The following is a 27,973-nucleotide window of genomic DNA, read 5'->3' on the forward strand; positions in this document are numbered from 1 at the left end:
ACAGTCTGACAGGTATCACAGAAAAAAAAATCATTCAACATGAGTTCATCGCTATAATCCAAAGCACCGTGGTTTATATCATCTCAGAAGTGATTTCCTATGTTCCACCGCTCGTATCGTGAAGTGAAGAGAAAAGATCTTTATTTTGAACATTTATGCACGTAGATCTACAAAAGTCATTGGTCTCTAAATGTTGGTACTATTTTGCAAACCAAATACCTAATTCCTCTACAGCTAGGCAATAAAGACAACAACAGTTACGTCTGTGAGGGGACTGATGTTACTGATCTGTCTCCTTGGTGTGTCGAAAATTGCTCAGTTATTGTTATTTGTTTTCATAACACCAGTCGCATCCTTCTTCTTCTTTGTTCGGTGTCACTTCACCCTGTTGCTTTTCTGTCATTCCGTGGGTTTTTCTTCACAACCTCCAGTGTAACATCTTCTCTGGAAATAAGAGAATACAAAGCGTGTAAACATACAGACGCATTATCCTGTACAACACAGCAACTAATACACGCCATTACATATCAAGTCACCACGTGGACGATCAGTAGCATTTAATTTTTATAACTTTAAATCTCAACACGTGTGCACAGAGTCCGAGCCAACAGAGCAGAACCTCACCTTCACTACAGGGGAGTTTCTTTTAAGATACTGTAAAGAAGAACATAAAAACACAAATTAATTAATTCAAAATGTCTGAACATCATCACCTGATAAGAATATTAAAAAATGCCACCTCAAACTTCCAAACCAGTCTCGACAATAAGATTTCCAGGTGATGTTGACTTACGCTGACATGCAGTCTTTACTCTGCTCAGATCGGAAGGCAGGTTGATGTGAACGGAAGAAAGAAGTTACGATCATTAGAGAAGCGTGAATCAAGAGGATAGTGTACACATAAATCCAATATTGGCTTGTGTGAGTAATCAATAATACCTGAGGGTTTGGGGTGCATGAGCAGCAGTGGCAGCTCCACTGTGACATCACTGCAGAGAAAAACAAACCAACCAATCAGAACAGCACAGGTGATCGGAGGTCACTGTTGATTGGCTGTACGGGAAGAGATATGAGGTAAAATAAACCCACTCACCTGGATGTGAGGCCGCCCAGCAGGCTGCATGAAGACAAGAGGAACATATATTACATTTATATTAAGACTTTATTAGTTAATAAATTCTTATTATTAACAATAACAAGACTCTATGATTTATTTTAAATCTTTTCTTCCTATTACTGTTATTATTATTTATCATGTTGTGATATACGTGTTATTAATAGCATCATAAGCACAGTGATTCTGAGAAGACATTCATAAGCGCCTAAGAAACTTGTTACAAGTTTAAAGGCGTCTTATGAACATTAATAAAACCTTGAGTTTCTTAAACGATGAGATCCAAACCAAAACAAATGCTCTTCTAAAAGGGCTCAGAAATGTTTTATAATCTGACAATAACATTTCTATTATGCTGTTATCAACACAAACATAGTCTAGTTAGTGTTAATAAGTGTTGTGTAAGGACTTTATAAGGGATTTATTACCCATTTGCTAACACATACAAGGAGCATTAGTTGATTTGACTCTTTTAAACGTCACTGAGTTGAGTTTCTTTCTGCTTGAAGCGCCTCAGCAGGAGCTCACACTCACCCTCCTCCGGCCACCATGAGGTTAATCTTAATTTTGTAGGAAACCAGGATTCCCAACACATCTTTTTCTAAACCCTGTCGCAGCCTGTGGGAAAGAGGAATGACACGAAGTTGAGGATTTGATTAGATTTATTGCGAATGTAAAGCATCACCGTGGCACAAATCCCAGAGATGAGCATCACTTTGTACTCACACAGTGGTGGAGGCCAAGTTAGTGTCCTCGTCCTTCAGTCGGCCGTCCAGCGCCAGTCCTCGCTTCTCCTTGTTGTCAGACAGCAGAGGCGTGATGGACAGAGTGTTCTCGTAGGTGCTGCTGGGCTCCACCGTCTCTCTAAATGAAACACAGACGTGAACACAATCATGACATGTGCACGTGTTTGCGGCAGATCTGGACGTCTTTGTTCCACGTACCCGAACTCTTGGGTGTAAACAGCCTTGGTGTACTTGTCGGCGCTGTAGAGGACGATGTCTGTGGTTTGGTCCACTGTGAGAGATCGAGACAGAAAACAATCATCTTGTGCTCTCAGTGGCAGTCGTGTTAAATCTATATGAGAGAGTTTAGAGGTGCTCACCAGTGATTTTGAATTTCTTGACTGTTTTGTTGCTCTCGTTGTTGATTTTGATTTTGATGGGGATTGCTTCGCCGTGGAAATAGAGCTGCAGTCAGAAATGAGACCAGTTAGAGGTGGTCGAGTCAGGACCGCAGAGAAATGTAGTAAATGATAAAGTTACTGTACATCTTTCTCCATCGCAGCTTCTAGATGAACAGGCTTGTCGGACATCATGAAGCTCTTGCAGATTTCAGCCTTGGGACCAGCGCCCACCTGAGAGGGGGCGTACTGGATTTTGCGGATGATAAGGCGAGCAGTGTCCCTGTCGAAGAGGAAGATAGAGAAGATGTTAGTCGGGCAGAATAGTAAGATAAACAGTCATAAATTATGAAAAGCACGCTCACTTCTTTTCAATCTTCTCATCAGGGTTGCACTTGTCCATGGCGAGGTACGTTTTGATCTCAAAGTCGACACCACAAGCCTGAGGATACAACACAAGCAGGTGTGACAGAGGTAACATTTACCTGCATCCACGTTAAACGTACACAGAGAGGAGAAAGGTGCAGGTTTACCTTCCCCTTGTCGTCTGGTCCAGGCTGCAGAGACACTGAGCACGGCAGATCTTTGGGAATCTGAAGAGACACAGAAGAACATTTACAGCTGTACATAAGAGTTATTTTCATCTTTGTTTTAAGAGATTGTATTGAAACCACTGAATAAGGATCAGATATAGGAGTTCAGACGTGTTTATTATGAGCCTTTTCATAGAGAATCACATTTTGTGTATTTGAGGACGACACAGTGTTTTATTTTTGCGTCGTGTGCTTGGAGTAGATTGCGTCATGGTTTTTGTTTGTGGTTAAAACCAAACAAAACCACATATTATATTGAAGTTGAAGTTGTTCCTAATCCTGCGTTACCAAGCATATGATGGTCTTTAAGATCCAGACGTTTCTTTATCATAATCTATCTAGCTCATAGGAAACACAGTTCCTGGTTCCAAGTTGAAAGGATGCAAAGGAAAACCTTGTACTCGTGACCGGTTGGAAGGATTTCAACAGGGTTGTGTTCGACCCAGGTCCAATCCAGTAAAGGTAGTAAACCGCTCATTTGTCTGAAGCGTTAAACCCTTCAGTTTAAAGTAACATGTGAACATGTTCTCATACCTCGAAAGTGAAAGGATACGTGTTGTCTCCAGCCTTCTTCATCAGGGTGTCGTGCATGGGGGTCAGGGTGGGCTTGTGGCTCTCGGGGTAGATCTGGACTTGCTGGACCCAGATGTCCTTCCTGAAGCACAGGCCCATCACATCCAGGTCGTCACTACCATAACGGAAGGCACATGCCAGCTGCACAAACACTGTTGACGCACAACGGCAGAGTCGTTAGCATGTAGCTGGTCGCTAACCGTCCAGGTGACTGTTGTCTGTTGAGATTCAGTGTGACGTTACCTTTCCTTTCTCCAAAATCCTTCGTGTCCAGCTTTACGACACCATCTGTGAATGTGACAGAGCAGCCAAACATGAGATTTATCAGCCTGACACACACACACACACACACACACACACACACACACACTGAAGAAGGAACGTACCAACTTGATCCACACCGGAAATGTGGTCCACATAGTCTCTCTTCCCCAGGTAGAGGGTCAGCTGTCAGACAGAAGGGAAGAGGAACATCAGCTCTTGAGTCTATTTTCAACCTTTCAATAGTAGCTTTACAAAAAAAACTTTAAAACAAGAGAAGAAATCTGTCGACTCACCCCTCCATTCCCACTGGTCTTCTTGAAAACCCTGTGAACAAACGTAGAGAAACGTACTTTTTAAGACTACTTGTGTGTGAATTCATCAGTTTGCACCTCCTGATGTTAAAGAAAACCGACTCGAGTACGAACCTACAAATCAAAAGCACGTATTTTCCCTCCAACCTGTAGCGTTATTTATCCGTCCAGATTGTTTTGGTGTGAGTTTGTGAGTTTTGTTGATGTGATGGAACTAGAAGGCTTGTGTCCAAAATGTCTCTCACCAGAAAAAGCAGTTTGTGAAAAGCTAACTTTATATCAGATTCGTAGCAGTCGAGCCAACACGGTAAGTGGCTTTTGTAGAGCCACCTAAATAAAAGTATGTCCACTGGCAGAGTGACTGTCTGGATTAACCAGATAAAATAATGATGATAGTTTTAGACTCGTTCCTTTGCGGGCAGCATAAGGTTCAGTAATCCCTTATTCCCTTTTATCCAGTTAGGAACAGCTAAGTGTGGAGCAGCTTTGCCGCATTCTGCCCGGATTGAGAGGCTGGCCCAGGTGAGGGAGCTGCAAGAGGTGTGGCACATTTCCCAAACAGCTTATTACCTGCGTTAGCGTCTGAGAGCACATTTGAACCAGTGCGTCCTCCACAAACACCCAGAGATTACAGGTGGTAATGTCGGCGTTTCAGTCCAATATTTCCAGTAAATATAACTTTGGATGTAACGAGAGAAAGAAAAGGTTTGTAACACTTACTTTGCCATCTCTGGAGGATCTTTGGGAGTTTTCTGTTGGATGAAAAGAAAGAGGAAGTGACTTATGAGAAGGTCACAGCATCAGTCAGATGTTGTGATGAAGACGTTGACCCTCCATCACCTCTCAGCTCAGCCGGAGAGATGTTTAGTTTCAGAGCTGGAGTTAATCTTCAGAGATGAGATTACACCATCAGAGGGGCTCCCCGAGATAATCTGTTCTGCTTTATTATATATATATATATACACACACCTCACTCCAAACTCTGTGTCGGACTTACAGGACGAGATCACACACAAACCATTATGTCACGCCATGTTCCCCTCAATCCAAAGCTATTCGAGGGTGGTTAAATGGATCAAACCAGTTCAGTTGCTGGCTGCAGTGTTCCTGGATTTAATGAGACACTAAATCCAAACAGCAGCTCTCTATAGCTCTTTAATGAGGATTATTACACACAGGTCAAGAGAGAGGTTTGCATTTGTTTAATTGTTGCTCGTCAGAGAGTTTGAAGCACCAGGAGAGAGATCGGACATCAGTCGCTGCTCCGTCTTTCTCACAGGTGACATTTACAAAATATTAACCAGGAAAAATGGAGCTGAACTCCAGGTTCAGTAATATTAATAAATCTATTAAATGTTCACGTCATTAACAGGATTACAACGTGAGGTGTCTGTGGACCAAACACTGATCAGGTTCGGCTGCTTGTTCTAAACTTGAAATACCCCCCAAAATTTATCATGTTTTGGAATTTGACCCTTTTTTCTTTTCTTTTTTTCCCCTTCAAAATAAAACAAACAAACAAAAAAATGTTGTAAGGAAACTATAACTCTGAACATCAGATGGAATTTAAAGTACATGTAAGTTAAATTTTACATCCTTGTAATAAAAAACATTAAAACTAAAACATCGACTTTAAATATTTCCAATAAATGTGAATAAATTAAATAACTTGATGTTATAACTTTATGCTTGTGTAAAAGTTCCCCTCAGCTTTATATCAAGTCAGCAACATTTAATCAGATTAAATTCAATAAATTATTTAATTTGACTAACTGGCCCTTTACACTTTACAACATGTAGTTACTCCCCTCTCATCATGCTGACAGAGTCAATATAATCTGTGTTTTCCTCATGTGTCCTCTGGATTGGACTGATGAGGATGGAGACTGCGTCAGGACCAGGGACAGGTACACAGGTGTACAGGTGCATTCCTCACTTCTGATAACAGTGAAAACACCAGTCGGGCAATTTTCTTTGGATTCTTGCGACCATTTTGCACAAACTCTCATTTAAATGTTGTATTTTAAAGTCAACACTGTGTTTACTTGTTACTGTTGTTCACTTCAGGACAGTTCATGCTGGATGATCGATACTGATAATCGATCAAACAGGTGATTTGATGGATTATCGCTCCTCAAACTCTCCTGTGTCTAATGTCACTCCTGCCTCACATTAACCATCCAGCCTGGTTTAATCTACAGCAGCTTCGTTCTGAATCCTCACAGCCTGGTAAATATTCATCACACATCTTTCTCAAACACATTCATCTGTTGACACTGACATGTGGAGGACATCCAGCACAACCACAGACAGACTTTAAAGTTAGTTTTTCCTGATCAGTGGATTATATTCTTAAAGAAAAGTTACATCATGCATCTTTCTCCGAGTGAAACTTCATGCAGCAGCTGCATTTCATCATCATCACAAAAATTCATCCATCTTTCCGTCCACACCCATCCATGAAGATGAAGATGAAGATGAAGATGTCTTACCTCCTTCAGCGGTGTGGAAGCTCAGCAGGGTATCAGGGTGAGTGCAGAGTGAATCCTGCAAAAGTTGATGTCCCTTTTTATACACCCAGCCTCTCTCTGGGCATCACTCAGGCTTAACGGACTCATTATTCTTGCCGTCGCCTGCTTCGTAATCCAGTTAAGCAATCAACGGATATCTTTTTTTGGGACTACAAAGGGTTCAATAATACCAGCCAGTTAAATCACCGGCCTACAAACACACAGTCGCCACATGGCTGCGGTGGTAGTAGTAGGATGATAATCCCATCTGCACCTCCACAAAATGACCTATCGCGTCACATTTAATTCAAAATGAACCAGGAATCAAAAAGTTTAGGCTTTTTACAATTTCTCTGAGAGGGATTATTATTATTTCTGTTGTTTAAAAAGTCCCAGATGTGTCTCGGTGTGAGTTCAGCTGTCCTGCATGTCAGCGTTGTGTTTAATAATAGACTTTAGCGCTGCTATTGATAGTCTGATCTAAAACTGAGCTGCACCTGTTTAAAACAAGAAGTCAGGCTGTTTAGAACTGCAGATCTCTCTTCATTGACTCATCAGTGTTGCTCGTGTCCAGCAACTGATGGACAAAAACACAAGTGACCAGATGATTGTTCGATGAATAAATGTGTAATATTTGTAGGTGTTTGTGGAGCGGTGTGGAGATTCTAAGTAGTCCAGTCTGTCTGATCTCAGCAGATTAAGGGCTGGATGGATGATGGGAGCATCGGCGGCAACATCAGAGTAAGCTGTCTTATTCAACGGTGGCTCTGCTTGGTAGAGATTAGGCTGAATCTCCAGAATGATTCCCTTCTGACCTTTGAAAGGCCACGAATCTTTCCACAAGTCCACAACACACTGCCTGTCCAAAAAAAACAGTCACCGCCTGGATTTAAGCAGACAAACAGGTTAGAGCCTTCCATTGGATTACTGCAGTGGTAAATATTTTTCACCCAGCAACTATCGGCCTGTATCAAGCAAATAAAACAACAACCATGGAGATGAATATGGTGAAAACACTAAAACTGGGTCAATTGTTGTCCAGCACATTATTAAAACCTGGAGTTATGGTAGTGAACCATCATCCTCGAGGAAGAGAAGAATCAAAGACCAATTTGGTGAAATCAAATCATAAAAAATCACGGCTCTGTTTAAAAATAACAATGCAAAGAGAACACGAGGGATCGTCACTAAACAGCTGCGTAGTCTCAAGAAAACCACGTCTCAGTGACGCTAGTCAGGAAAAAAAAGGGCTTCAGTTTGCTCGGAGCATAAAGATTGGACTCTGGAGCGACGGAGAACGGTCCTGTGGTTCTGATGAGTCCAGACTGAAGCTGTTCCACAGTGATGGGACCATCAGGGTAACACGAGACAAACTACGTACTGGATCACGCTTCAGCTAACGTTAGCATTCAACCACTTCCAAGCTAAAATTACTGCTTGATTACATCCAGAACATTTTACCTCCAGGTTTAAATGAATAATAATAAAGATGTGCGTTGATATTTGACGATAAATTACTTCCTTTGTTACTGTCAAACGTTGGCTGAGAAGTGGTTCAATGCTAATGTTGATATCAGGTCTTAATCAAGGTGTAGTGACGTATAATCTCTCTACAAACCGGCCAGGTGTCGACTCTACTATCTGTTGTTATCTCAGCGCTTTTTCATCCATCATGTAGTAAAAACACTTTGTTTTGTGCAGTGTTGATAATGTTGTTGACGCTTTAGATAGAGGTACAACTGTTAGCGACACTAGCTAGCCACGCGCTAACATCAGGTTGCTATGGCTCTTTCCTTACACTCGACCTCCTGCTGGACTTAAATCACAAATCCCAGAGAAGGGTGACGCGTTCTATCTGAAACTACAACAATACATCATGACTGATGTGTTTTTTGCATTATATAAGATAATATTACTCTGAATTAGTAGCTGTAACTGGTAACTGGTAGCTAAAGTTGTCAGTTAAACTTAGTGGAGTAAAAGTGGGTTTAGTTGACCAATAAAGACCACTAGATTATATTTTCTGGTAAAATAATTAAATGAAATGTTGTTGTTATTATTAGAATATGGAACTAAGGGCCTTAACTGGACTCCAGCCAAGGTCGGCCGACAGCGTGAGGGGTCACTGTGTTGTAACATCTGTGGCTTAGTGAAGGTGTTAGTCCGCTCACATCAAACAGGCTCATACGGACGCCGTGCAGGTGAAGATTATGTGAAAGCTTTACGAGCTTTATCTGATCTGTGCACGCGTCGTTCGCTGCAACAGGAATTTAAAGCAGGTTGTATAAAACTCTCTGAATAAACTTTGAGGCTCGGGCGAGTTAAAATAAAACATGTGCGGCAGGCGGAGGTTTTATCTGAACGGGTCACATTGCGTCCACACACTAATCGCTGTTTCCTCTGCTTTTAAAATTAAGCTTCCTGGAAGAGTGTGTCTCATCTGGCTCGCCGTCTTTTTGGCCAACAACAGAAACACAACGTGACGGAGTGATTCCCTCTCAGGAGGAGATCCCCGCCGGTCACATGACGGACAGGCACATGCATTTGTGTCTAAATAACAACACAGAGATGGAGACAGAGAGAGAGAGAGTCTGTAGTTTGGACATTTTCTGGAAATATTCATGTGGTATGTGAATAAAATGTTAGATGCATATATTGTACAACGACACCCACTGAACTGGCTGTATTAGATTGATTTGGCTGAAACAGAGTCGGTTGTTTGGACAGAGTTTGGTTATAAAATACAGAGAAAGTGAATATATCTAAAGGTTGAAATGCAAATGATAAAAAATGAATATTAATTAAATTCTTTTTCTGAATTTGTCCAACACGACCTCCTCAAACCACACGGATAAAAACCTGCACTCGTCCAGTAACTGTGGTCAGTTCTGTGTCCGGTTCTGTGATGAGAAGTGTCTCATGAGGAGAGTCGGCATCATGAATTATTTATGTGTTGCAGGACATGAAGCTTGGTTCTGTCCTGTAGAACGAGGAGTTCTGTGTCAGCGGTTCTAGTAAACTGCTGGTATGACCCATCATCCCAGAACTGTGTAACTCCTCTTGGGTCCTACAAGAACTCAGTATGATAAACTGTAAACTTGAACCGGGTCCTGGACTGGACTCCTGACCGGGTCTCTTCTGTGTGGAGGCTTCATGTGTTTGTGTTTCAGAACCGCAGAGAACAAACACCGAGCTGCAACTTTTAATTATCAGATCACTGATTAATCGGTTTGAGTCATTTTGTAAAGAAGATTAAGACAAATTCAGCTTCTTACGTGTGAATATTTTCTAGTTTCTTTCCTCGTCTATGACAGTAAATTAAAAATCTTTGGTTTGTGGACAAAACAAGACATTTGAGAACATCATGCTGGGATTAGTCGACACTCACTGACATTTTCTACATTATTCTCAAAGTTTAAGACCAAAAAATTACAGAAACTAATGATCCGACTGTGCGAAGTGTTCTGATCCTGTGTGTCGGACCTCTGGTGAACTGCTGACCTGTCCGGTTTAACAGGTGGGATCTGCTGCAGCCCCGCTCGACCCTGCAGGATAATCTGTTACGGATAACGGATGAAGGCCGCTGCTGTCGACGCTCTTTAGTGTGACGGGGCTTCAAAACCAGGTTTCCAGGGGATTTACTCAATTAACACAAGTGAGAAAACCTGGTTTTAAGAAATCCTAGTCCAGCACAGGTGTTCTGGTCTGTAAGTGTGCAAATGGAGCTGATCGATGCGTCTGTATTACACTTAAAGTGAAATATCTCAGCCTTCTCTTGTAGACTGATGATTACAGCTTATGGAAAATACATAAGACCAATTATTTATCATTATTTTTTGTAATTTTTTAAAAATGTTTGCACTGAACACTTGGTTGAGGCTCCTTTTGCACAAATGGCTGCATCAGTCCTCGTCTTCATCGTTCAGTCTGCCGTTGCTTATCTTCGTCTAGGTTCTCTACTGGTTCTGGTTCATTAAGCACAGTAACACCACAGTCAGCAAACCAGCTGCTGGTCCTGCTGGAGAAGGAGATCAGCATCTCAGTTCTGTTCGTGCAGCTGACCTGGGATCTGCCCACAGTGCAGAACTACTGGTGGCTGGTTTGCTGGCCGTGGTGTGACCGTAGATGATCTATACGGTTCAGGTATTGATCACACAAATGTCTATAATTTAAACCCTGCTGGGGAAAAAAACAAAAAAAAAAACAGCATAGACCAGCACCAACACACAACATATGCTGGTCTGGCTGCTGGAATCAAGTGAACCTTCCCATGATGCACCTGTGTGTTCAGCTCCTCCTCTCAGGTGGCTGCTGCTGCTCGTGTCACAGGCTCCTGAGTTTAAAGCGCCATCTAGAGGTGTTCAGGTGTTACTGGAGACCTTCTCTCTCTCTCTTTACCTCCCAGCAGCACCGCGCAGACTGAATGTTTCCAAATGTGGCGATGAAACAAAAACAGACAAAAATAAATAAATAATTTGTAAAAACAGAAGCAGAATGTTTTTTTTTTCAGGGTGAATAAAATATAAAATAAATCACATTTTGCTTGTCAGCAGCAGGACGGATGATCCAATCATAATTTAGTAAAGACTCCGTATTAATTTGCGCATTAACGTGGCGCGTGGGAACTTGTTTTGGCGTTGACGTCAGGTGAGCTCGCGCCGTCATCGCTCCACACCAGCAGCAGAGGTGCGCACTCCGCGCGCCGCTCGGCCCGCCCGGACACTGCAGAGGACGGTACCGTGCTGCTCGCTCCCGACACCGCGTCCCGCTGCAGACTTGCCGGGTCCGGGGAGGAACACCGGGGGGGAGAAGGGGAACCGCCGAGAGCCATGGCCGAGTCCAACCCGCTGTGGGGGTTCCCCCGTCTGCGCCGGGCCGCGGTAAGAAGCTGCGGGGAGGTTCGGGAGGTGGGGAGGCTTGAGACGGGGCGGAGAGGATACTGCAGCACGGACACGAGATGTTCTGTAGGACAGTTCAGGGCTGCGACACACAGGCTGGGATCTGATCCGAGAACAGCGCAAACTGCAGCAGACGTTCAGGACGCCGCTCGGTTCGGATTCAGAAGGATGTGCAGGGTTAGGACAGAGTGTGCAGGACAGGCCAATGACAAACGTTAAGAGTGTGTGTGTGTGTGTGTGTGTGTGTGTGTGTGTGTGTGTGTGTGTGTGTGTGTGTGTGTGTGGGACAATAACAGGACGCATGTACAGTCCGGTACTGTGGAGGGTCTCAACTTGTGCAGCTTTATGTAACAGATCTGAGAATATGTGTCACATCCTGGATGATCTAACTGCAGCTGTGGGCTGCAGAGAAACCCGTCAGTTAGATCCATCATGGCTGCTGCAGGAGGCTCATCCTGAGGGCTCGGGGTCACCTTTTACCTGATAGGGTCAGTTTTAATCATTAACAGGGCGGCTGTAGGTGAGCAGCGTCTGGTTGAGATGATTCCAACTCTCCTGACCGCAGGAAGCTGTTTCCTCTGCACCTGTCAGAGAAAACAAAACCCTGTGGCCTCGTTTCTGCAGGCGGATCACAAACTTACAAGCCGAAGAGGAGAGAGAAAAAGGCTTGTGCTTGTTTTATCAGAGTAAAGTCTCCCTGGAGAGGTTAACATGAAGTGTAAAAGTCTTCAGAGGCCATAGTTTCTGTGCAGACACTGTTGAGATGGACAGCAGAGATAATACAAGTAGATCTGTAGAAGTTGGCAGCAGGTGAGCAGAGAAGTTTCACCACATCAGCTGAAGCTCTCGAGTAGCGAGATCTGGTTTGTGGAAACTCCTTCTCCTCACTGGAGGCAACAAGACAACAGCGCTGGGTTTTAATCCTCGTGTCTCTGGACTCAAAAGTGTTAATCAGAGAAATCGTCTGCTGCAGGAAAACACAGAGACAGACAGACGGAAATAAACAAGAGCAGAAAAAAGAGATGCAGCTATTAATATTTGGGGAGTGATTCATCAGTTTGAGTCACTTTGTAGAGAAAAAGAAAGATAATTCACAGATTTCAGCTTCTTACATGTGAATATGTTCTGTTTCTTTGCTCCTCCATGTTCAGTAAATTGAATATCTTAAGATTGCAGATAAAACGAGACATTTGACAACATCTTTGTGAACATTTATCAACGTTTTCTAACATTTTCTGACAGTTTAAGACCAAAAAATAGGGATAAATCACAGACAATAGTGATACATTAAAGGGGCACGATGTAGAAGATAAGGTGCCAGAACAGTGTTTGAAGCTAGATAGGTGGCAGGGTCCGCCACATGTAAACACAGTAAAACAGTATATATTGTGTTTTCCTTTAAGATCAGTTTGTTTATTCAGTTTCTTCAGTTAAGAGGACAAAGAGAGTTTGATTATTCAACTTATTTAGGCATAAAAAAAAGTCTTCTTCTTATCAAATTTTGTCCCCAAAACTACAGAGTGCTTCTTTTTAATTAATCATCAACTGCAGGAAGTTATTTATCAGTTTCTGTCATTATTCAAAGAGAAAAAAGACAAAATTCTCTGACTTCAGCTTCTTAAATAATCACGTTTCCTCGTCTCTTCACTCCTCTGTGACAGTAAAATGAAATATGTTTGATTTGTGGATGAAACAAGACATTTTAAGACGTCATGGTGGGAAACACTGATTGATATTTTCTGCCACTTAATTGACCAAACAACTAATTTATTAATCAAATCAAATAACTGTACGTTGCAGCCCTGGAGGAGGATCAGAACCCACTCAGAGACAACAACAGCTCAGTGTTTGCACAGAGGATCAGAGCGAGGCGATGGCCGACAGTCGGACCTGCGGAGACTTCACAGATTGACACGGAGAGACGTTGATGCCGTGTTGAGCTCTGCTAGAACACCGCTCAGCTGTCCACGGTTCTGACTGACTGCCCCCCTGATCCACAAACCTCCTCAGCTGACCACACATAAATACTTCCTCTAAATAAATTCACAATCCTCGACCCTCAGCAGCCGGAGCAGGTTTAAATGGCTGCCTGGTATCGATCTGCAGGGTGTGACTTTATACATTTTTAAACACCAGCGCGTCTCCTCTCTCCTCCTGCCTGCTGCACAAGACGACACTTTGCTTGCGTCTTAGTTTCTGATGATGATTTAACACCATTCTTCTTCTTTCAGACGTCATTTCCAGGCAATCTGCATCTGGTCCTGGTGCTCCGCCCCACCGGCCTGTTGAGCTCCACCCCCAGTCCATCATCGAGCACCGATCTGGGCTTCCGCTTCAGCCAGGATGACTTCCTGTTAAAGATGCCGGTGAGAGAAGGTTCAAATCAGAGTTTACAGAGTATGAAAACATGTAGAAAACATGAATTCTTCTCTTCTCTTCTTCTTCCAACAAACTGAATCATGTAGTTTCAGGCGGTAGCTGACGTCGATGCCTTGCGGCTGCGTGTGTTTGTGTTCGTAGGTGGTGATGCTGCGCTCAGTCGGTGACCTTCTGCGCTACATCGATGAAAACCACCTGACATCAGACTTCACTGCGAAAGTGGAATATTGCCAAAGCGACTGGATCGTCCTCCGCACGGTAAACACTTCTCATGTGTGTCTGAAGGTGAAACCGGGTCAAAGCTGCGCACCTTCCACTGGTGTTCGGATCAGAAACGACCCAGTGCAAGGATGAATCTAACAACTGAGAAATACTAGACAGCAGCAGGCAGGAGCGCTGTGTGTCGTCTGTTCTGATGATGTTACTCGGGCCTCCATACGGGCCTTAACCTTTGTTTTATATCCCAAATCTTCCCAACAATGTTCAAACCCAGAGGAATCCACAAGTTTACTCAGGTAACGTAGCAAAAACATCACACATCAGTTCAGATCTCCATCTCGACCTCGAGCTGCTGCAGTCGGGCTGATAAACAGGAGTGAAGATAAATAAAAGGCATCACTGAGCTCCGTGATCAGAACCGAGTCCGGTGTGTGTCTGGTGTCGAGTCTTTGCACCTGAATCTCTCGTCTTTTGTTTTGAAAAGGTGTTGTGTGTGTGTGTGTGATAAGTTCCTGTTTGTTGTTGTTTGGTTGTCTCCAGGCCATCGAGACTTTTGCTGTGACAGTGAAGGAGATCGCCCAGCTGCTGCAGGGCTTCGGATCAGAACTGTCCGAGTCCGAACTTCCAGACGAAGCCAGCGCCATCGAGTTCCTGCTGCACTCGCACACACACCGATACCGACAGATGAAGGTTGTAGCCGGCTCTTCTCTCCCTCCCTCCCCTCTGTCGCTCTCTTATCTCTGTTTCTCACTTCTTCGTCTTCTCCCGGTTGTTTTTTTTTTTTGTGTTGTTTCAGGACGATATCCGTAACGTTCTGAAGGAAGGACGTCTGCTGCTGTCCAACCTGGAAACTGTCAAGGCCTCTAAGAGAGACGCAGAGGAGGAGAGGGAGATAAAAGCAGACATGGACACTGTTCAGAGGTACTCCAACATCTGATCAAGCCTTCAGTCTAACAGGGAGATTGTGTGAACACCCGTGTGTTGTGTGTGCTTTAGACTCCTGGCTCAGCTCCGGGACATGGAGGAGGCGTTCGACGGCTTCTTTGAGAAACACCACCTCAAGCTGCAGCAGTACCTCCAGCTGCTGCAGTACGAGATGAGTTTCCAGCAGGTGGGACGACGGCCGCCTGCCTCTTGTCTTTCCCTTTATGATCCCTGAGTCTACGCGATGATCAACCCTGTGTGGGTGTTTGTGTGTAGATGGAGGAGGTGCTGGAGAGGCTCATTAACCAGGAGAAGGAGATCGGCTTGGTGGGGACGACGGTGGTGCAGACAGAACAACTGCTGAGAGACCTGGAGATGCTCGACAACCGTGCTGAGGTCACAAAGTCACGCAGCACCACACGATTACAGTTTGAGATGAGAGAGGAAAAGAAGCAACATGTTTGTTTCTGATGGAGGTCAGGTAGTTCAGAGACCCGACGCTCTGCCAAACAAAATGGTCATGTAATTAAAAATGGTGCTGAGAGTCTTTATACATTTGGAGTTTGTCGCACCCACTCACAGGATCTCATGGTGCGTTCAAATGCACCTCGTAAACTCAGGAAAGTGTCTATTTTCACCGGAATTACTTTTCTTGTTATTTCCGTCTTGTCTGTTCTATCTATTGAATTTCTACACGTAGAATTATATCAAAACTGTTATCAGGAAATTCATCATATTCATGTACGATGTCATATGTCTACTGCAGCGATATTCATAGATTAATATAATAATCAGTTTATTTTGGCAAATCTCCACAGTTTTCCATAGTTCTTAACGTCCTCTTGCATCAAGAAACAACAACTTCTGTGTGTGTGTGAGATCATGAAACCCAAAAAACAATCGATCTGCCTTTGTGTGTGTCTGTGCTGCAGGAGGAGATGGCTCGTGCCCAGGTGGTGATCCTGCACGGTCATCAGTTGGCTGCCAACCACCACTACGCCCTGGCGCTCATCGTCCAGCGCTGCAACGAGCTGCGACACTACTGTGACGTCATCACCAACGCCATACGCACCAAGCGGGCCTCGCTCACTCGAGCGCGAGACCTGCTGCTTCGCCTGGAAGGGGTAAAAATGCAGAACTGATGCAGCGGAAAGTCATAAATTGTTGTCGCTGCCCAGCAAGTAGTTTAAGATGCATCCATGTTAAGAAAATGCTTTGACAGAAGAGGATTAAAAATCTTTCTCAAGTTTAGAAATCTGAGTAATGAAGTGCTTTAAAACACGTGTGTGTTGTGTTGGTGTGTGCAGGCCCTGCGGTGGTGTGACGAGGGCGCCTATCTCCTCGCCAGTCAGATGGTGGACAGGTTCCAGACCCGAGAGGGAGCTCAGGAGGCGCTGCAGTGCCTCAGCTGTCACCAGGAGAGGGCGCCGTCCGCTCTGAAAAGCTGCCAGGACATTCTGAGCCTGGAGTTTGAGGCTGTTCTCACCCCACAGCTGCAGGTTAACTCTCCGCTACTGATGCAGACACACAGATAACCCACATCTGAGCTCAACTCACAGATCCTCTTCTTTCCTCCCAGTCCCAGATCTCCATGGTAACGGAGAAGCTGAACGTGATGCAGTCGATGATCAGAAACAGAGAGCTGTGTCTGAAGAAGCTGGCCGATGTGCAGGTCAGACCAGTTCAGCTGGTGGCACCGAGACCCGAACCCGACCAGACCTCGCAGCGCTGCAAGTCACCCCTCTTCTCCCCCAAACATGGTACGACCCGCTCTGAGGCAGACTTATGTGCTGTTTCACCGGTTCTGATTTTATTGCAGCAGCTGTTTTTCAAAGTGGAAACACATTCAGCAGGCTTAAAAGTATGTGATTAAAAGTATGAAAATATTACTTTAGTCATTAAATAATTTATCAAAGGAGATCAGACAGAATAACATACATGTGTTGGTTTGGAGAGACAGATCACAGAAACAGTCAGCTGGGTGGAATTTAAATGTTTTTCACACAACTGACTCGAAGTCAGAAGTTAATAAACACCTCAGGACTTTATTCAGTCTGAAGCTTCATAAATATCAGCTTCAAACTCATGTGCATGTTTCAGTGTCTTGTAACAGAGTGACTGTGTCTCTGTCTCAGCCGCTCCGTCCTCCTGTCGCTTGTTTCTGCACTGTAACCACTGAGAGCAGGTCGGATCACAGCGTTACCTTCATGCTTACTTAACGATACAACTCATAACACTGTTAGGACGTAATTAGTTTTGTTTGTAGAGCTTCTGACAAACTGTTACAGACCTGGGATCTGTGTTTTTACGACAGTGGTGTTACACTCAGAAACTGTGGGGGGCGCCAAATCCCACAATGTGCCAATTTCTACAGTTTTGAATGCAGGAAATGCACTTTTACTTTTAAGATAAGATAAGATAACATAACATAAGATAAGATAAGATAACATAAGATAACATAAGATAATCTATTATTGATCCCCAGAATGGCAATTCAAGTACTGCAGCAGTTTCTTTTACTGAAGGACCTGAACGCATCTTCCACCGTGTTTCTCTTCACAGGTGTTGACTTCAACGTCCTGAACTCTAAGTTCTCCTTCGACCTGCTTCCTGGCAAGAGAGCCGCGAGGAGGAACAACAGCCAACGCAAGGTGTGTGTGTGTGTGTGTGTGTGTGTGTGTGTGTGTGTGTGGTTCTGCTGGTCGGTCCAGACTGAAATATATCAGCTTTTGACAGATTACCATGAACACTTTGTACAGGCTTTCACATTCTGCACTGCAATGTATTTTTAGGATGTAATTATGTGTTATTTCTGAGAATACTAATTGTTGTTTTAGCTGAAAAAATAAATGTTTCTTTTATATTATTTACAGTATATAATATTTCAGACCTCGCCTCAGAGGGCTCGGGGCTGAGATCTTTGTTTCCTGTGTGTTTGTCAGATCGAGGTCATGCATGATTTCCAAGGAAACCGCAGCTGCCTGTACGGCGCCACCACCGACACTGATTCAGAGGCGGAAGACAACCCAGAGCAGGTGACACGGTACGCCATCCCTCACCTGTCACACAGGATCCTTAACCTGAAGCTTCACCTGTGACTCCTGCACTGCTTGTGTATATTACATTACAGGATTATATATTACAATTGTGTTTCACCGGAGCCAAGTGGTGTCAAGTCTTTTTGTCTCTTTTTCTCTCATTTTTTAACTCATTCTAGCCACATTATGAAGGAACTGATCGCTACAGAGCGGATCTATGTGGACGAGCTGCTCTCCGTCCTTCTGGTGGGTTTATTTTGGATTATTTTGATGTAATTTAACTCTTATTAGTTTGCAGGGTGGCGAAAACTCCTCTCCTCTCTTTCTCCTCCTCCTCCTCCTCTCGTCTCCTCTCCTCTCCTCTCCTCCTCCTCTCCTCTCCTCTCCTCTCCTCTCCTCTCCTCTCCTCTCTTTCTCCTCCTCCTCCTCCTCCTCCTCCTCCTCTCCTCAGGGCTACAGGGCAGAAATGGAGGACCCGTCCATGTCTAATCTTCTTCCTTCAGCTCTACGCAGCCAGAAGGACGTTTTGTTTGGTAACATGCCAGAGATTTACCAGTTTCACAGCAGGCAAGACTCACACACACACACACACACACACACACACACACACACACACACACACACACACACACTTTGCTCACCAGGACAGCTTCCTCTCATTTTCCTCTTGGATTGCTCGTTCAGGATCTTCCTCCAGGATCTGCAGGGTTGCCTGGAGACACCGGAGAGGGTGGGAGATTGCTTCGTGCAGCGGGTGAGCAAACAAAACACGCCAACTACATGTGAAGTGATGTCATGTGAAATATCTAAGTGTGTGTGTGTGTGTGTGTGTGTGTGTGTGAGCAGAAAGAGAAGTTCCAGGTGTACGAGCGTTACTGCCAAAACAAGCCGCGCTCCGAGTTGCTATGGAGACAGTGCTCTGATTCGCCCTTCTTTCAGGTAGTTACATCCTGCGTGTTTGAAGTTGTCGTCCATGTCGAGTCAGTCGGATCAGTGATGAGACAGGAGGCCCGGTCCAAACAGAGTCCTGGTTCATCATTCATCATTTGTGCAAAAATCCGTCTGCGATGAATCTCTCTGTCTCTCTCTCTCTCCAGGAGTGCCAGAAGAAGCTGGACCACAAACTGGGTTTGGACTCGTACCTCCTGAAACCGGTCCAGCGCCTCACCAAGTACCAGCTGCTACTCAAGGTTCTGTTCATCCGAGCCAGTCAGTCATGGAGACGCCTGCTGAGATGCAGCGCGCACAATCACACGCATGTCTGAAAGATTTAGTCCATCGTTTCATAAAATCCCTAAATCGTTTTTTTTTTTTTAAATAATTAAAAAAATGTCAAAAAGGGAAAAAGAAGCAGTATTTTATGAGTCAGTACGATGCAGAATCTGTAGTGATGATAACAATAATAATCTTTGAAATAAATCTTTTGTACAGAGAAGTGAAAAGGAAATTAAAACAATATGACAGCAAACATTTATAAACAAGATAATCCCAGATATCAGAACTGTACCAGAACCTTCATCTGACCCACATACTGGGTGGGGTGATGGTGCCACCGTTCCACGTGGTCCAGTTAGTGGGCCGGATGAGTGTCTGATCCAGTTTTCTATATGAGAATAAGCCCAGATCAACAGGAAACGCACCTTTTATTAAAACTCCCTTTATTATTTTTATGTTTGTTTCGTTTTGTACGATTTTGTTCTCAGAAGTGTTCGGTCTCAGTTTGCAGTCTGTGTCTGCAGCATGATCTGGTTTTATGAACGTAAACAATCCATGTCGAGGGCAGAAGAGGCGCAAATCATTGGTCAGAATTCATTCATTACATTACATTACCTGCAGATATCTGTTTATAGAGATGAACGAAAATATGGTTTCGTTCGTGCGTCATGTTGCTGATCTGACTGTGACTCCATGAGCCCTGAAACTCTGGCTGTTTGTGCAGAGGTCAGTGTGAGTGTAATGAGTTCTGATCAGAGAGTTATAATGTTTGATTTGGATCAATAAATGAATAACGGGACGCCGGCACAGAGACCCAGACCTGCAGGAAGAGACGGACACAGATTGACAAGATTACTGCAAACAAAACTGATTTGTGCACGCGGACGTTCATGCAGTCAGACATCAGGACGGACTGGATCTGATATAACACTGACCTGTCGACCCGTGTGTGTGTGCGTGTGTGTGTTCTGGTCCAGGAGCTGCTGAAACACTGCACGGAGGAGCGGTACCGCTGTGAACTCCAGGAGGCTGTGGACTCCATGCTGGAGCTGCTCAAGTCTGTCAACGACTCCATGCATCAGATAGCCATCACTGGATATCAGGTACCGGCCAGTCGGATCAATTAGGAAGATGGAGTGACCGATCATGTGACAGGACGGCAGATTGATGACACGTCGTTATGTGTTAATATGACTGTCTGGGTCAGCTGAGGGCCTGGAGGTGTTTGATCCATCCTGTGTATGATTCCAGCTTCCTGAATGGGAATATTTTCTGGTTTCTTTGCTCCTCTTTGACAAGAAACAGAATATTTTTTGGGTTGTGGACAAAAACAAGAAATCTGACATTTTATAGAACCAAACAAGTCGATCAAACAAGTAAAAAACAGTTTGACTGATTGTGTACTGCAGCTGTAAATCAGTGATTCTGTATGAAGGACAGAGAATCAGATTTATAGATAACGTCCTCGTCATGTCTCTGCGGTGGAACGAGGATTGCTGAAGTTCTCACAGTTGATCTGCGTCTCCCGTCCGTCTGTCCCAGGGAGACCTGAGCCAGCTGGGCCGGGTGGTGATGCAGGGAGGCTTCAGCGTGTGGATCAGCCATAAGAGGGCGGCGGTGCGGATGAAGGAGCTGGCCCGGTTCAAGCCCATGCAGAGACACCTCTTCCTCTACGACCACGCCCTGCTGTTCTGCAAGCGGCGGGACGAGGACACCGCCGACAGGACGCCCTTCTACAGCTTCAAATCCTGCCTCAGAGTAACAATCATGATACTCGCGCTCCGAGGCAGCAGTCAGTCTGTGGTTCTGTCCGGTGTGTGTCGGGTCAGTAAGGGTGACGTGTTGCTCTCCTCTCGTTCTGTAGATGAGTGCCGTGGGAATCACAGAAAACGTGAAAGGAGACATAAAGAAGTTTGAAATCTGGTACAGTGGCAGAGAAGTGGTCTACATAGTCCAGGTATCGACCTTCGTATCCCCGTTTTCTTGTTCTCGGGGTTGCTGTGCTGGTTTTAAGTGTTGCTGCTCTCTGACTCACCGGTTCTTGTGCTGTGGTCTCGTCCAGGCGCCCACACTGGAGGTCAAAGTCGCCTGGCTGACGGAGATCCGAAAGATCCTCACCAACCAGCTGAAACTGCGACAAGGTTTTTATCACTGTGTCGACTTCCTTCTTTGAAATGCCTGATTTCATTCTGTTTAACCTGGACTCTGATTTAACTGTAGACACGTGAATTTACGTCTGTCACGGTCGGTTTATATGCTCTTCATGTAGAGTCCAGTTGTTTTGGATCAGTTACCTGTCGTCTGTCTCTCCTCTTCCTCAGAGGACACTCCTGCCCTCCCGCTCTCAGACAACCCTCTGTCAGACAGGTGAGTGTCTGTTCTCACTTCAGAAATTGATTTAAACCGTCTCTCACCTTGATGAGAAACAGTTTCTGAAGTGATTCAGTTTTAAATAACTCCTCATCTTCACCCACATCTTGTTATTTTCACAGCAGAGCATCATGATTCTCTGTGCACAGGGTTGTTGTGTGTTTGTGTGATTTATTAGCATCTTTGTCATCAGCCGTCAGAACTGATATTCATGAATGCCGTCTGTGGCTGCTGAACTTCAGCCCCACTGAGAGAGTTTTACACTAAATCTACTGCAAAGATCAAACTTCTGCACCGCCCGCTGGTTACCTTCATTCACCTGACTTCTCCCAGACTGAGAAACTCCGTTTTAACGCCTGTCAGGCTGCTTAAACAGTCCTTAAAGTGAGTCGTCTTATTGACTCCAGAGTTTAAAGATCACACGGTGATAAAAAGGTGCGTCGACATGTGAGAAGTTTCTAACAGAAGCCTTCTGACAGAAGAAGGAAAAGTGTCACTCAGCGATTCCCTGTTCATGTGACGCTCCAGGACGCCACCTGGTTACCATGGAGACAACTGAATTAAAAACCCTGCGTTGACTTTTAACGAGGAGCGCTCAGTAAAAGTGTCAGGACCCCGAACATAAACGAGGCTTTAATCAATGAAGATTGTTGGAGGACTGTTTGAGATCTCACAGCTCTGATGGTTGTTGGTTCTCTGGTGGTGTCAAACATGGAGCTGTGTGGGCGTAGATGTGTGTTTGTGTGTGTTTGTGTGTGTTTGTTGGACACACCTGTGTTGTGCTGACTGACGGCATGCAGCATGTTGATCATCAGACGAATGTTCAGATCTTCAGAGCTTGTTGTCGACTTATCAGGCCGGAAAACTGTCAACACATTTTGTTTTTTCTTAAAATCAAATGTTTTAATACGACGATCTAGTTTAAGAACGTAAAGAAGAAGGTGAGCAGTGTTTTTCTTTTCATAGCAAACTGAATGAAAAGGTCAAAATCAACAGTCTGCTGATCAGTTGTTTGATATAAACATTATATATAACTCCTCAAACATGTGATATATATCTTTAGCATGATATTTGACTATACTCCGGCTCAGATTGTGACATGGATATTATCTTTTATCTTTACTCAATCACACGTATATTGTGTCTCGTGTATTAATCACTTTTGTCCAACTGTTCTAGAAAATAACAGATTATTTACATTTTTATGAAACACGTTGTTGATTTTGGTCTTTTCATCAGTTTGATGACGGTCGTTTCTTTTACATACGCACAAACATTTCAGAAGCGTCTGAGCATGTGAGACTCATCATGACAGGAGACTGTTTCTATTTGTCACTTATTGATTGATTTATAGGTCACTTGTAGATAATCAGTAAAGTGTCTCTGCTCTATGCAGTAGATGGGTACACCTCTAGCAGCTCCACCCGTCTGCTGCGTAAAGCAGGTTGAACCTCACTGTGGATGTTTAATCGAGTCCTGGTGTTTGTTTGCTGGGTACTAAAAATACATATTTCCATATATTCCAGCGATCTCTGATATATTTTATTTGACATCTAAGTTATAAACTCCAACATCCTGACGCTGAAATATATGTGACTGTGAACTGACTGGAATGCAGTTTTATTTAACAGAATGTGGATGAGCTCGTTTTGTGACACCGTGGTTGTTGTTGTTGTTGTTGTGCGTCGTGTTGTGTCCGGTGTGGTCGTGTCTTGTTCCCCTGGTGATGCGGTTTAGTGCATCAGAGGTGTGTGTGTCGTGGGGCGGAGCGTCGGTGGGAGGCTGCTCAGCGTGTCTCCCTGTTCCTCACAGCTCCTCGGCAACAAGCCACTCCCACAGGCTCCGGGGGGAGGAGTCCGCACACGCCAGCCCCGCCCACTCCGAGCCCGTGGTTCACTCGCCTCGACGCAGTGAGTCGCCTGCACGCACACACACACATCGATCAATGCATCTGCAGGGTGTTTCCAGCTAATTGTTCAGTAAATTTGATATGAAGAATGTAAATTGGTTTTATCAGCTGGTTTGGAGCAAATAAACAAAACTGCAGAGTGTATTTCTGTCAAAAGTTGGCAAATGTTCTGCTGATTGGTCACGTGAGTTAAATGTTTACTACGTCAGAAATAATTTGGGAAGGCGCTTCCATGTGTTGCAGTGATAACTACTGAAGTTAGCATGCTAACCAGCTAGCCCTGTCCTGGTCCAAAGCTAATGTGCTAGCAGCCTAACCCTAACGCTAAGCTAACTAGCTAGTGGCAGCTATAGTTACCATGAGTTAGCTTTGTAGCAATATGCTGCCCACTTTTGTCTTGAGTACATTTTTTTCCCGTATTGCTCCTTTAAGAACATTACATTTAAGAAAAAAGCAAGAACCACCAAAAGCAAGTGAACGTTTCTTTGAATTTATCTGTTTTCATGAAGATTTTCTCATGTGCTGCTTTGAAATGTGCATCAGAATATAAAAACACTTTTGTGTTTAAACATCACGTTGAACGCTTTTTCCTGTAACGAGTGACGAGGAAGAAACAGATCCTGTCATCAACCCCGTGTCTACTTTCCTCCACCATTCATCTAAATTTTAAACTGGAAACATAAAACACACAGAGAGTTAAATATCAGAAATGTAAAATGCTAAACCTGCAAATTAGAAGCATTTAACCCGTTGCTGTCGCTCTACAAAGTTGTAGAAAAGTGTTGTCAGTATGTCAGAAGGAGCATTTAGTTCAGAGGAGCTGCGGTGAACTCGCAGCATCTTTGTCAGTGTAACACTTTCAGTCCTCAGACGTCTCAGCTGTCTTGTCGTCTGCAGCTTGGCCCGGCCCGGCCCACTCAGTGGCCATCTGTGACGGCCTGGAGGACTGGGGCGCCACGGACCTCTCCAACATATCGGACTCAGAGGAGGAGGATCAGCCCCCCCCCCTGGTGAGATCTTGTTACTGTCATGGCGCAGGGAGTCCTGCAGAGATGATGTGTTGTGATGTGTAGCACCTTGGGTCTAACAGACCAGGACAGGTGCCGGCGCTCAGGATTCAGGTCCTGCCTGAACCAAACGGGGAGTTCGACTCGCCACCTGCTGTGTCGACAATCGCTCACAGCTCGGTGGGCAAACACAGTCAGAAAGAAAAGCCGCGTACTTCTGCCGTGAGGACGATTAATCAGTATTGATCAAGTGATCCTGCAGCAGCAGAACGTCCTCGTCTCTCTCAGGCTCTCTGACGTTACAGATTCAGGACTGATGAGGACTCACGTAGACGAGTATCAAACTGTTCTCCTGTGGGTTTTTTTGTCTGTCTTCTGCTCCAGGTGGCGGGCAGGTACAGGGTCATGGTAGAGAGCAGTATGGCCAGCGCTGATGACATCATCTTTAACTGTGGTGATGTCATCCAGCTGCTGCATGAGGAGCTGTCAGGAATGTGGTAAAATACGCTTTGTATCGCTCAGGCATTTTCAAAATTACAACGTAAAGAAAACAATCGTGGGATTCATGTTGAACGTGTTAATTTCTCTGCGTGTGTGTGTTGTGATTGTGTGTGTGTTGCGATTGTGTGTGTGTGTGTGTATTTAATCTCAGGATGGTGAGGAATATAAGCCGCGGCGAGGAAGGCCGTGTTCTCTCCGAGGACCTGCACAGGATTCTGGGAGAAACCTGCTAAGAGCCAATCAGAACAGAGGACAGAGACGTGTTCGCTTCTCTTCCTGTTTTTAGTTCAACCATATCACACACACACACACACACACACACACACACACTCTTCATCAGCTCATCCGATTGAAGCACATCAGCCGATTGTTTTACTCCTCAGACGACTCTTCCACCTCAGAAGGCTGTAAACTGCAGACTGGACCTCAGAAGACCGGATCAATGCAAAGCACACACACACGTTGGACCTCTTGTTTTCCTTTATCTCTGTTTTCCAGCCTTACACAGCATATATATTCTTTGGACTTATAACCGGAGATGCAGAACAGGAGCTTTATTTCATACGTACAGAGTGGACTTTTGTTGAAGACTTCAGGATGTATTGTTTCTATTTTCTTATGAAATATCCCAGAAATCGTGCGTTTGCCTACAAACATATCATCACTGTTCATGTGCCAAACAGCTCGGCTGGTTATCGTGGTTTCTTTCTGTACATCACTGTCAGTTTTGTCTTGTTTACAATGAAGTTAAAGCCTCTTACTTTCCTACAACAGCCAGCTGCGTCTCCAGAGGGTGACGCATGTGATGTTAATGCCGATACTGAGAGAAGATACTGCAGATCTTATGGCAGCGATAGTCATTTCATTCCCTCTATAGAGATTCTTCTGACATCTGGCAAGAAAAGCACAGGTGTAATCAATATAGGGACGGGATGATAAAAGATAATGTGGAGGATCACGATGAAAGTACTCAGGTTAAGTTGGTTGTCGTGAATTTCAATGATCAGGATAATCATGAACATCATCAAGCTCTGTGGTGGTTTCTGGATTATTCTGAATTACCACAAGGAGCCCACATGTTCTCAGTCGAACCCATCTCTGTCGCTCGTGAGTCTTTCCCCTGATAACAAGCTAAACTTTATTTAATCTGATTTAATAAACAATCTTGAGGGAATAAAAGGGAACAACGTTTTGTTTTCTCAAGGTCACAAGTTATTTATGTCATTATTACAGGATAACAAATGTTGTTTACCCAAGATTAAGATAAATTAATCTGTCATAACAAGAAAGGTTGTTCCCTCTTATTCCCTGTAGTTTAATGCAGCTTAATTAGATCAAGTACACGGCGTCTTAACAAGTGAAGCATCTGATTAAAGATGACAATGTCAGATTAACGAGCACCCGACACGCCAGACGGTTTTTCTAATTATCTGGGAACGAGCCGCCAGAAACTTTTTGGAAAAGAGCAGGCTGTTTCAAAAAATACCTGGCAGGTGATTGGATGAACCATCTGTCTGTCACCGTCTGTCACAGGCTAACTGCAGCCAATCAGAACAACAGTAGGAGAGCTCAGCCAGCTTATCGAGTTCAGTCTGCAGAGGAGTGGAAACGTCTTTTCTAGAAAAACCTTCAGTGTTCAACAATCCACGCTAACCTCTTCAGGAAATTATCTCGAGAAAACAACATTTTATATATCATGACAAAGTTTGTTATTCTGTGAAAATGAAGTATGACCCCTAAAAACAAATAAAACAAATAAAAAGAGTTTGTTATCACGGATAATAACGTCAGGTGTTTGTCCCGTGACCTTTTAGGGCTTCAGTTACTTGCCCATCGTATCTCCCAACGGAAACGGATCCAACACCTCCAGTTTTCACTCCGGCTCTGTCAGAACAAAATGTTGGTCCGGTGATATAAATTGGGTTCATTCTGGGCGGGATGATCGTGACGTGAAATGATGACATCGTCCCTCCTGTGCTTCTCTTGCTACGACCAGTGAAAATGTCTCTGACGCAGCTCTGCAGGTGTCGCAGGACTGACAGGTGGAGCTGGTTGTTGTAGTTCAGTCGAAGGTGAATTTCTTCTTTAGTTGTGCTGCTGTTGACTGTCTGCTTCCTCTCAAACGAATCTTGTGCACTTGTTCCCACCGCTGAGCTGAGATCAGCTTTATGTTTCTGCATGGACGAATCACGGCACGCGCCTCCTGCTTCATCTCTGCCTCAGTCTCAGTGTGGAGTCGTAACTGTCAGTAGTAGAGTAGACTACTGTTGTAATTACCAGCTTGAACTCGTACAGTTACATCGTGGATTCATTCATCGTTTGGCTTTTAAAACTGGCTGCGCTCATTTTCTTTACAGCGTGAACAGAAAGCAGCTTTAAAACCGAGAGTGTGAGAAGTGTTTATGACAGCAGTGTGATGAACAGTGTGATGACTTGTGTTACTGACAGCTGTGAATATGTAAATGGTGAGAAAATCTAAATTTTAGATGTTTAACATTCATAGGTCAAGTGACAAACGGTACAATAGATTTCTTACTGTATCTCTGGACTTTATAAATCTGACCATTAAATCTAAGATTCACACTGCAAACAGTATTTAACACCCACAGTGGGACAACTAACTCATTAATCAGTAACAGTCTAACATGTTGAAAACATTTTAATCCACCCGACAGCTGGACTCGTTGTTCATGTTGCTCTCACTTGTCTCGTCCTACTTTTGCTCATTTTGCACTTTTTTGATATTTTGAGTCATTGTTAACGCTTGTATGATAACGCATAATATATATGATTATTTTCAAAAATATAAGCACAGGATTATTTGACTGATTCAACTGGACTCGTGTGATTTATTTTCTTTAGTTGAGCTGCACCGACGACACCTGACTGACGTCTCCGTTCGTCTGCTCTGAGATTGTTTTTTTCTTTGTATGTGTGAAACGTTCCCAGAGCCCAGAAAAGTGATTTAAAAATCATCATAATTAGCTGGATCGAGTGGGCGGAGCCAGCAGGTAAAATACCATTG

At 44.2% G+C, this 27,973-nt stretch overlaps 2 protein-coding genes across 5 annotated transcripts; one reads left to right on the forward strand and one right to left on the reverse strand.

Moving 5' to 3' along the window:
- Positions 1-10,858, reverse strand: arr3a (arrestin 3a, retinal (X-arrestin)). 3 transcript variants are annotated; one of them, XM_037120097.1, is made up of 18 exons: positions 10,768-10,858; positions 4,699-4,730; positions 3,961-3,991; positions 3,790-3,850; positions 3,647-3,691; positions 3,365-3,555; positions 2,771-2,830; positions 2,603-2,679; positions 2,385-2,520; positions 2,220-2,304; positions 2,059-2,131; positions 1,841-1,978; positions 1,649-1,732; positions 1,094-1,117; positions 940-989; positions 794-813; positions 625-654; positions 1-444 (listed from the first exon to the last, which is right to left on the reverse strand). In XM_037120097.1, exons 2-16 carry the CDS (start codon positions 4,704-4,706, stop codon positions 809-811), a joined length of 1,068 nt encoding a protein of 355 aa, XP_036975992.1. In that variant the 5' UTR covers positions 4,707-4,730; positions 10,768-10,858; the 3' UTR covers positions 1-444; positions 625-654; positions 794-808. The 3 variants fall into 3 exon arrangements, with proteins under 3 accessions (XP_036975992.1, XP_036975990.1, XP_036975991.1); XM_037120095.1 differs by lacking the exon at positions 10,768-10,858 and adding an exon at positions 6,471-6,707; XM_037120096.1 differs by lacking the exon at positions 10,768-10,858 and adding an exon at positions 4,819-5,562.
- Positions 7,382-27,778, forward strand: LOC119031538 (proto-oncogene DBL). Of its 2 annotated transcripts, none has more exons than XM_037120093.1 (26): positions 7,382-7,846; positions 13,618-13,752; positions 13,907-14,023; positions 14,525-14,674; positions 14,781-14,905; positions 14,981-15,095; positions 15,185-15,304; positions 15,841-16,032; positions 16,216-16,407; positions 16,488-16,668; positions 17,471-17,559; positions 17,851-17,951; positions 18,126-18,192; positions 18,398-18,513; positions 18,631-18,700; positions 18,793-18,885; positions 19,044-19,136; positions 20,139-20,264; positions 20,704-20,919; positions 21,026-21,118; positions 21,224-21,302; positions 21,483-21,528; positions 23,269-23,441; positions 24,338-24,450; positions 24,832-24,944; positions 25,100-27,778. In XM_037120093.1, exons 1-26 carry the CDS (start codon positions 7,481-7,483, stop codon positions 25,179-25,181), a joined length of 3,363 nt encoding a protein of 1,120 aa, XP_036975988.1. In that variant the 5' UTR covers positions 7,382-7,480; the 3' UTR covers positions 25,182-27,778. The 2 variants fall into 2 exon arrangements, with proteins under 2 accessions (XP_036975988.1, XP_036975989.1); XM_037120094.1 differs by lacking the exon at positions 7,382-7,846 and adding an exon at positions 11,070-11,368.
- The last annotated feature ends 195 nt before the right edge of the window (positions 27,779-27,973 follow it).

The sequence above is a fragment of the Acanthopagrus latus genome, chromosome 13, assembly GCF_904848185.1.
Source record: "Acanthopagrus latus isolate v.2019 chromosome 13, fAcaLat1.1, whole genome shotgun sequence".
NCBI classification, from domain to species: domain Eukaryota; kingdom Metazoa; phylum Chordata; class Actinopteri; order Spariformes; family Sparidae; genus Acanthopagrus; species Acanthopagrus latus.